This window comes from Nerophis lumbriciformis, linkage group LG19 (genome assembly GCF_033978685.3).
Source record: "Nerophis lumbriciformis linkage group LG19, RoL_Nlum_v2.1, whole genome shotgun sequence".
NCBI lineage: Eukaryota > Metazoa > Chordata > Actinopteri > Syngnathiformes > Syngnathidae > Nerophis > Nerophis lumbriciformis.
In genome coordinates, this window is record NC_084566.2 from 18,414,125 (window position 1) to 18,424,441 (window position 10,317).

At 39.4% G+C, this 10,317-nt stretch overlaps 2 protein-coding genes across 4 annotated transcripts in view; one reads left to right on the forward strand and one right to left on the reverse strand.

The window, feature by feature from the left end:
* The window catches only part of LOC133618758 (bcl-2-related ovarian killer protein homolog B-like), an 18,495-nt gene extending 15,269 nt beyond the window's left edge, over nt 1-3,226 (forward strand). For all 3 annotated transcript variants that reach the window (XM_061979433.1, XM_061979434.2, XM_061979432.2), the window contains 2 exons: nt 879-1,042; nt 2,465-3,226. In XM_061979433.1, the coding sequence (XP_061835417.1) occupies nt 879-1,042; nt 2,465-2,590 (290 nt within the window). In that variant the 3' untranslated portion in view covers nt 2,591-3,226. The remainder of the gene's footprint in view (nt 1-878; nt 1,043-2,464) is intronic.
* Nucleotides 3,227-3,708: 482 nt separating this feature from the next.
* Nucleotides 3,709-10,264, reverse strand: thap4 (THAP domain containing 4). Its single transcript, XM_061979430.2, has 5 exons — nt 10,107-10,264; nt 6,498-6,651; nt 6,284-6,393; nt 4,649-4,752; nt 3,709-4,582 (listed from the first exon to the last, which is right to left on the reverse strand). Exons 1-5 carry the CDS (start codon nt 10,129-10,131, stop codon nt 4,466-4,468), a joined length of 510 nt encoding a protein of 169 aa, XP_061835414.1. The 5' UTR covers nt 10,132-10,264; the 3' UTR covers nt 3,709-4,465.
* Between the last annotated feature and the right edge of the window lie 53 nt (nt 10,265-10,317).

Here is a 10,317-nt window from a genome sequence, read left to right on the forward strand (position 1 = left end):
CGTGCATGCATATGCAAAAGTGCAATATATTTATCTGTACAGTAATCTATTTATTTATATCTGCACCTTATTGCTTTTTTATCCTGCACTACCATAAGCTAATGCAACGAAATATCGTTCTTATCTGTACTGTAAAGTTCAAATTTGAATGACAATAAAAAGTAAGTCTAAGTCTAAGACCCCCAAACACTGGCTGAGTAGCAACAATATGCATGGAAATTTCTCTGCCAGTTTCTGCATCCCGCAGGGATTCTTCTTCTGTGTTTCTGCACCTGTGGTTCCCACACAAGGTTGCAACATCGTTTGTCAACACTGTCTGCTCTCATTTTCTCGCACATTTGACCCTCCGATGTTCTGTGTACCTACACTCTGTCCTCCCTCTGTCTAGGCCTGCTGTGTGTGTGTGTGTGTGTGTGTGTGTGTGTGTGTGTGTGTGTGTGTGTGTGTGTGTGTGTGTGTGTGTGTGTGTGTGTGTGTGTGTGTGTGTGTGTGTGTGTGTGTGTCAATTTCCACACTTTCTATTAGCCCCGTGTCCAGTGGACCCAGACATCTTGTATGTAATAGAAATGTGTAGGGGGGGTGTATGGTGTGTGTTCATTAAATATGTATTCTAAAATATGTTCTTCACAGAAAATGAGCCAAAGCCAGTGAGTCTCAGTTTGAAAAGTATAATTTTTCTTTTAATAAAAATCGAAAACGGGTCCCACAGACCCGAACACCACACAAGTGTTAATGAAAATGTTTGTACCATGTTTTTTTAAAATGTTTTTTGTGGCTTTTTTGTTAAACTTTGTAGTTGGAATCAGTCTGAAAGATGTTGGTTACCTACAGTAAGTGACACATATGTGACAGCTTTGATGTGTGTGTTGCTGCTGCAGGTATAACGTGGGGCAAAGTGGTCTCCATGTACGCAGTGGCCGGAGCCCTGGCGGTGGACTGTGTCAGACAAGGCCACGCAACCACAGTTCACATCATCGTTGACAGTCTGGGCCAGTTCGTCCGCAAATACCTCGCTCATTGGCTGAAGAGACGAGGAGGCTGGGTGACTGGTTCTTGTTGTCTTGTGTATTCTTTGCTCTTTCTTACTGCTGCAATGCAGCGTGGCAACATTTTAAGGCCCTTGGCGTACGTTTGACTTTTTTATGCATCAGCACTATTTGTTGTAGTTAGGCGTGGAGCTGAATAAAGGCCAGAATTTTTGTACTTGAAAAAAAGAATCTTTCAAAAATGTAGTTTATTGTTAAATTTTAAAAAAAATACGGTGTATTCAAAATACAAATAAATGCACACATTTTTTTAGTACTAGTATGATTCACTCTGGTAATTATATTTGAACAAGTTATTTATTTTCATTTTTTAACTTTCCCCACGTTAAATTTAATCTGAAAAAAAATGAAGATTTAAATCTGAAAAAGAATTATCTGAAACTGAACAATTTTTAAAATAACGAACAAAATATAATTATATTCAACCTGGAAAAAATTTGTGCACTTATTTTCACTTTAAATCCATCCATCCATCCATCTTCTTCCGCTTATCCAAGGTCGGGTCGCGGGGGCTGCAGCCTAAGCAGGGAAGCCCAGACTTCCCTCTCCCCAGCCACTTTGTCCAGCTCCTCCCCGGAGGATCCCTAGGCGTTCCCAGTCTTCCCAACGTGTCCTGGGTCTTCCCCGTGGCCTCCTACCGGTCGGACGTGCCCTAAACACCTCCCGAGGGAGGCGATCGGGTGGCATCCTGACCAGATGCCCGAACCACCTCATCTGGCTCCTCTTGATGTGGAGGAGCAGCGGCTTTACTTTGAGCTCCCCCCGGATGACAGAGCTTCTCACCCTATCTCTAAGGGAGAGCCCCGCCACCCGGCGGAGGAAACTCATTTCGGCCGCTTGTACCCGTGATCTTGTCCTTTCGGTTATAACCCAAAGCTCATGACCATAGGTGAGGATGGGAACGTAGTTCGACCGGTCAATTGAGAGCTTTGCCTTCCGGCTCAGCTCCTTCTTCACCACAACAGATCGATACAGCGTCCGCATTACTGAAGACACCGCACCGATCCGCCTGTCGATCTCACGATCCACTCTTCCCTCACTCGTGAACAAGACTCCGAGGTACTTGAACTCCTCCACTTGGGGCAGGGTCTCCTCCCCAACCCGAAGACTTTAAATTTACTCATGAATTTTTCCAAAATTCACCATCAAAACTTGATTTTTCAGTTTTAAAGTTTATTTATTCCAAGTACAAAAATGGCAGTTGGACCATTAATATGACAATAAGATATATGCAACCAGAAAACATGTTTCTTTTTTTTAGGTCAGCTCTTGCAACTTATGATTAAGTCGTCATAAATTGTGGTAGACTTTTTTTTCACCATTTGAATTTGTTGTTATTTGGGAATACATTGCAGTCTCTTGGAAGTACATGTTGAACTGTCCCAAATCCTAATTGTGTGTTAACGTGTCTGCTGCAGGAAGACATGACAAAATGTGTGGTGAAGAAGGACCTCAGTTCAGAACATCATTGGCTCTCCTCAGCCCTGGAGTCTCTGCGCTACTTCCTTACCATGATGTACGTTTACATCATGAAGGACCAGTGACTCATGCATGGCCTCCTGGAATTGTTATCGTTTTGACACCACATGCCAATAATATAAGAGATCCGGCCCGGGTGATATCTGACTTTTTGCTGAGTGGCTGTCGACAAATGTGTCGTCAGCATCATTTGGCTCCTGTCACATGACTTTATCCAAAGGGTAGTCTCTGCAGGAGCTGCCAAGTTGTAAGGTGATGGAACAAGTGTTTTTTGTACATTACTACTTGCAAATGTTTAGTTATGAAGTCCTGTGGTGGAAAATAAGTATTTCACTGAGGGCTTTACACCTCAGCATGCTGCGATATTCTATCTACTGCTTGGCTTTAATACATCAAAATGTGACCAAGAAATGCTGGGTGGGTCTTTCAGGGCCCAGTATTTTGGGTGCCAAAGTAAGAGGATTTGTGTGTGTGTGTGTAATATAATAGTGTTTTTCTTCACTTTTAAATCTGTAAATAGATTATTTATGATTTTATTTTTTCAACAATTAAACCATTACAGTATATTAAAAACAGCCGCGAGAGAATGTCTTCAGAATGTTTGTGTGATATGCTTCTTTTCGGTGTGTGCTCTTTTTAACGGTGTTAATTTGTGTGTGAATGTTATTTTCTGCAATAAATCACAAATATTTTTGAAATGATCTCATTAAAACCTCATATTAAACCGATGAAAATTAGATTATTATATGTATGTGTGTGTGTGTGTATATATATATATATACATATATATGTGTGTTAATGTATGTGTATGTATATATATGTATATATATAATGTATATGTATATATTATATATGTATGTATATATATGTATATTATATATATATATGTATGTATATATATATATATATATGTATATATATTAACACACATATATGTATATATATATATATGTATATATATTAACACACATATATATGTATATATATATATTATGTATATATATATATGTATATTATATATATGTATGTATATATATGTATATATATATGTATATATATTAACACACATATATATGTGTATATATATATATATATATATATGTATATATATATATATATATATATATATAAAGTATTGATATTTCTATATATACATTTATTCAGATTCAGAAGTAGTTTATTAATCCCAGAGGGGAAATTACATTTTCAGCAAAACCCCATTCAAGATCAGACAAACATTACAGGGACACAGAAAAAGTATTGCTGACGGGTCTGCCAACTTCGATGCCTCTTACAAAAAAAAAGGCGAGAAACAAGTAAATATTGGGGAGGGGGGAGAGTAAAACAATATTCCGTCAAAGGCTGGACTCCAGGGAGGGGGTCCTGACTGAGGCCAAGGGGAAAAAAACTCATAGCCATAGCACACATAGACCAGTTACATAGAATCAACAAAACTTGCAACAGAGGGGAAGGAGTGGGTGCTACAGGGGCTGGCTGCTGCTGTATAAGCGCTACCCAGCCATATATATATATGTATAGTATATTGTGTTGAACAAATTAAGCCACTTGTTGGAGGTGGTGGAATTAATACAAAAATATGTTAAATCAGATGTTTTGATGGATCAGACCTAATTTGCTTACAGAAGTCTACCATGTCATTTTAAAAAACATACCTTTATTGGAACATATACACCAACAAAATTACAGCGCTGCTTTACATTAGACATTTAAATGGAATTTAACAAATTCATCAGTGGCTTCTGAGCTTTACAGTAAGCATGCACATACATCTCCAATCACACTGAGCAGTTTAAAGATTATTATGACAGAAGGAGTAAAAATTAAGAAATTTTCCGTTGTAATCTGATCCCTATTTAGCAACAAGAGTCATGGGTGTCTATTGTAATGCGTCAATGAGCTGACCGCCATTCCATTTTGCCTCAAGACACCCGGGCGTACGTGATGTGCAAGTGTTCAATCAGTGGCTGGTTGTCTGTTGCCATGGAAACCCTCTGTTCTAGTCTCCCGTCTGACTTGAGCTGAAACACTCTTGAAATCTGAAAGAAACGATGAGATTTTTTGTGTGTCCGCCACGCAGACGAGTCCAATTTGAGACAAAATACCTCCTGTACATGCGGCTCCTTGGCGAAGGAGATTCTAGCGACAGAGTGGCTACGCAGGTTCAGCTGCTGGCCTGTCAGCTCACCCTCTTCAATCTCTACCAGACCTGTATTGACAAAAAACATTGTACATTTGAGTCACCTTATGCAGGATGTACAAAACCCAAAACCAGTGAAGTTGGCACGTTGTGTAAATGGTAAATAAAAACAGAATACAATGATTTGCAAATCCTTTTCAACTTATATTAAATTGAATAGACTGCAAAGACAAGATACTTAACGTTCGAACTTAAAAACTTTGTTATTTTATGCAAATATTAGCTCATTTGGAATTTGATGCCAGCAACATGTTTCAAAAAAGCTAGCACAAGTGGCAAAAAAGACTGAGAAAGTTGAGGAATGCTCATCAAACACTTATTTGGAACATCCCACAGGTGAACAGGCTAATTGGGAACAGGTGGGTGCCATGATTGGGTATAAAAACAGCTTCCATGAAATGCTCAGTCATTCACAAACAAGGATGGGGCGAGGGTCACCACTTTGTGAACAAATGCGTGAGAAAATTGTCGAACAGTTTAAGAACAACATTTGTCAACCAGCTATTGCAAGGAATTTAGGGATTTCACCATTTACGGTCCGTAATATCATCAAAAGGTTCAGAGAATCTGGAGAAATCACTCCACCCAAGCGATGATATTACGGACCTTCGATCTCTCAGGTGTTACTGCATCAAAAAGCGACATAAGTGTATAAAGGATATCACCACAAGGGCTCAGGAACACTTCAGAAAACCACTGTCAGTAACTACAGTTGGTCGCTAGATCTGTAAGTGCAAGTAAAAACTCTACTATAAAGTGAAAGCCATTTATCAACAACACCCAGAAACGCCGCCGGCTTCACTGGGCTCAAGCTCATCTAAGATGGACTGATGCAAAGTGGGAAAGTGTTCTGTGCTCTGAGGAGTCCACATTTCAAATTGTTTTTGGAAACTGTGGATGTCATATCCTCCGGAGCACAGAGGAAAAGAACCATCCGGATTATTATAGGCGTAAAGTTCAAAAGCCAGCATCTGTGATGGTATGGGGGTGTATTAGTGGCCAAGGCATGGGTAACTTACACATCTGTGAAAGCACCATTAATGCTGAAAGGTACATACAGGTTTTGGAGCAACATATGTTGTCATCCAAGCAACGTTATTATGGACGCCCCTGCTTATTTCATCAAGAAAATGCCAAGCCACGTGTTACAACAGCGTGGCTTCGTAGTAAAAGAGTGTGGGTACTAGACTGGCCTGCCTGTAGTCCAGACCTGTATCCTATTGAAAATGTGTGGTGCATTATGAAGCCTAAAATACCACAATGGAGGGCTTTTTACAGTATGTTCCCAGTGGCCTATCAAGCACCATAACGGCATGATTGGACAAGTTTGGTGTCCAAAAAACAGTATATATACATTGTATGTAATGCATTTAAACTAATTCATATATCATTGCAATAGGTTCTAAACATATTTGCGTTTGTTTGTGATCTATTGTTCGACCCAGAAACTTGTCTATACCTTGGAACATGGTTGCATCATTTAATTATCCTTACACTAAGTGTTCTGATATCATTAAATCAAAAGTTGATTAGTCAGTACCTGAGTTCTGTGCCACAATAAAAGCCACTTTGTTGGTCCCCGGCTGCATTCTTATGAAGCCACACTCTCTGTGCAGTGGCTTTTTGGAGTCTGCATGGAAGGCGTTGAACCTGCCAAAGAGGAAGGAGTCAGCTGCTAACACAATGCTTTAACAGTTGGTCATTTTTCTTAGATTTTTGTAAAGATGAATATTTACATGCATATATTTACCTACATGAAATTGATGACTGGCTGTCCAACATGGCTGAAATTAAGCATCTCTGAGTAGCGGAAGGGTTTGATGGTGGGAAAGCATCCCTCTCCTGGTTCATCAGACTGCCAGGTACCCATTAGCCAGTCGAGAGGCAGGATGGCTGAGTTCATCTCCACTAAATAGAAATCACAATAGGATAGTTCATTATAAGGATTAACATACACTACTACAGCTAAATTGTCATTAAAGGCCTCAATCACAGCTACAAAAAATAAAGGTGTGGAATAACAAAACATATTAGGACGGGGGTCAGCAACCCGCGGCTCTAGAGCCACATGCGGCTCTTCAGTGGTGCCCTGGTGGCTCCATGGAGCTTTTTCAAAAATGCATGGAAATAGAAAAAAAATTGAGTGAAAGATCTGTTTTTTGTTGTAATACGGGTTTCTGTAGGAGGACAAACATGACACAAACCTTCCTAATTGTTACAAAGCCCACTGTTTAATATGTTTGTGTTTATGCTTCACTGATGAGAGTATTTGGCGAGCGCCGTTTTGTCCTACTAATTTCAGCGGCCCTTGAACTCACCATTGGGTGGACTGTGACTGACCAGTTTGTTTACATGCATAACTTTCTCCGACACTGCCACAGAAAGAAGTGTTTCATGCCACTCCTTCTTTGTCACATTTTGTCCACCAAACGTTTTATACTGTGCGTGAATGCACAAAAGTGAGCTTTGTTGATGTTATTGACTTGTTGGAGTGCTAATCAGGCATATTTGGTCACTGCATGACTGCAAGCTAATCGATGCTAACATGCTATTTAGGCTAGCTGTATGTACATATTGCATCATTATGCCCTGATTGTATGTATATTTGAGATAATTTAATTTCCTTTACGTATGTCCTCTGTGTCCATCTATCCATCCATTTTCTACCGCTTATTCCCTTTGGGGTCGCGGGGGGCGCTGGAGCCTATCTCAGCTACAATCGGGCGGAAGGCGGGGTACACCCTGGACAAGTCGCCACCTCATCACAGGGCCAACACAGATAGACAGACAACATTCACACTCACATCCACACACTAGGGCCAATTTAGTGTTGCCAATCAACTTATCCCCAGGTGCATGTCTTTGGAAGTGGGAGGAAGCCGGAGTACCCGGAGGGAACCCACGCAGTCACGGGGAGAACATGCAAACTCCACACAGAAAGATCCCGAGCCCGGGATTGAACCCAAGACTACTCAGGACCTTCGTATTGTGAGGCAGATGCACTAACCCCTCTGCCACCGTGAAGCCCTGTCCTCTGTGTATTTAATTTATATTTGCATGTCTCATGACACATATGTATGTAATATTGGCTGCATTTCTGATACCGGGTAGTTGTTTGTGAGCCATGTTGTTCCAGACCACAGCAAACTTTACCCAGCTTGCAAAGATTGTAATAAATCCATTAGAAGAAAACGTTTCCTTTAACTTGGACACACACACATCTATACCTTTGGCCATTCTAAGACAGTCATTTCCAGGAGTTATCTCAACCTCTGAAATGTTTTACTCATCGTTTCCAATGTTGTAAAAATGTGTAGAATGAATATCATATTTCAACATTTCTGTCAATTAATATTTGCGTCAGCCTGCGACACATAGTCATTTTGGTAGTAGGCTAATACAACTAATTAGCTATGTGTTGTATTCTTTATAACACTTATATAAGACTTTTAAAGTAATTTTGATAGTAGGCCACTATAGCTAATATAGACACTTGCATCATGTGTTGCCATCATTATAACACTTATATAAGTCTTTTAATTTTTTGCGGCTCCAGACCGATTACTTTTTTTAAATTTGTGGTCCAATATGGCTCTTTCAACATTTTGGGTTGCCGACCCCTGTATTAGGATGAATAGTATAGATGTGACAACAAAAAATAAAATAAAAAAAATAATTGTGTGATTTTTTCCCATATGGTTTTGGTCACGATGAGCATGAATTATTTAATACAAATGCTAGTTTCCTAATATTTAACACGTCCAAATAATTTGTCAGAATTTAGAAAAGCCTCCCCTCACACAAGAGCAAAATGTGTAAAAAAAAATAAAAAAAATAAAGTCTTGCAGTGAAGCGAGAGGCTGTAATACTCCTTTTTACCAGCAGGTGGTGGCGGCGCACAATCTTCTCATTTCCGGTCCAGAGAAGAAAAAGGTTAGCCGTTGCACTCATAGACATCTTATAAGTAGACGCAGCATTGGCTGCTGTGACTCGAGAAATTCGGTCGCCATCTTGAAGTGGTGATGAGGAGCCGGCGAGCAGCCTAAACTTACAGTTGACAGGTAGAAAACAAAGATGCCGGGCTGGTGTTCAGCGTTTTCCTGCTCAAATGAGCAGACTGTTGAAAATAGGAATCGGGGGATTACTTTTCACAAGTAACATTTAACATTAATTGTATTTTGTGAAAAGAATATTACCACAGAGTTGAGAAGGAGCAAAGATCTTCAATAGTACTGAAATTGTAGCCGCTAGCAAACAAGAGTATGACCATAATAGAATTGCTTGTCAATGAAATTAATTCAATTTAAAAATGTCATACTTGAATAACATAAAGTTGAAATAAATTATGAAGATAAAGATTGTAAGACAGAATTTGGTTTTATTCTGAACCCAGTGAAACAGATTGGTGGTTTTAGCTGATATAAAGACTTTCAGGTGTTTATATATGTTGATGTTTAAGTATTTGGCAGACGCTTTTATCCAAAGCGACATACATAAAAAATACATATAAAACAATCACTGTAAACATTATCATTTAAGGGAAGAATGTAATACAAAATATCAATACAATGTGTCAAGACAGAAGAAACTATCTGCTGCTGCAGCAACAGAGATACAGTCTATAGGTCCCTAAGATATATAGGCATCTAATGTATTCATACATTGTTTATGTAGGATATACACTAACCTAATCATATTGTTTCTTCAATTTAAAAATAGCTGACCGTTTTTTTCCCAGTTTTGAGCTCGGACGTCTGGTCACTTATAGGATATAAGAACATTCTCTTACAAACTATGAATAATAAAACACGCCAAAACATGTGTCCTTTATCATAGCTACGCGTATGACAAAAAACCACGTGAAAATCAGTGGTATTCAGTGAGGTAAAACGAATTAAATGCGCTGACAGTTCATTGCTCCTGCCATATGAATTGCACTGAGTGGAGCGGATCACCACTCCAAGATGGCGGCCCCGCGTCTCGTCAGCGCCAGTAGGCAGTATCGCTCGATGCTGCGTCTACTTATAAGATGTCTATGGTAGCACTGCACTGACTGGACCGGGTTAGTCGAGGTGACTCTTGTGATATTTTTCTGTAGACGTCACCATTTTCACCTCTAAAATTACACCGAAGACTTGCCTGCTGACTTTTAAAGAAGCTCCCGAATAAGTCTGAACTGTGAAATAACAAATGGGTCAGGTGGACGGTACTTAAAATTCTTACATTGTTTAAGCGAGCTTCAGTGTAAGACCCAGAAACACAGCAACATAGTTTAGCTCTTTGTTTATTCTCTTAAAAATGCAGATGAAGTCACGCTTCACCTTTTTTACACATTATGATTGATAAATTTAAGATCACCCTACCTGAATGCATTACAGGACACGACATTATTCAAATCGACTGCAGCCAGAGACAAACAAGCTAAACACACAATTATTCTACTGCGCATTTGCTCTGACGTCACGTGTCAGGGGATTCTGGGAAATGCAGTTTTATTACACTGTGTATGTGGAAAGCAGCTGTATGTTTTTTTTTGTTTTTTTTTAATAGTCTGTTTTACTTTACCACAAAATA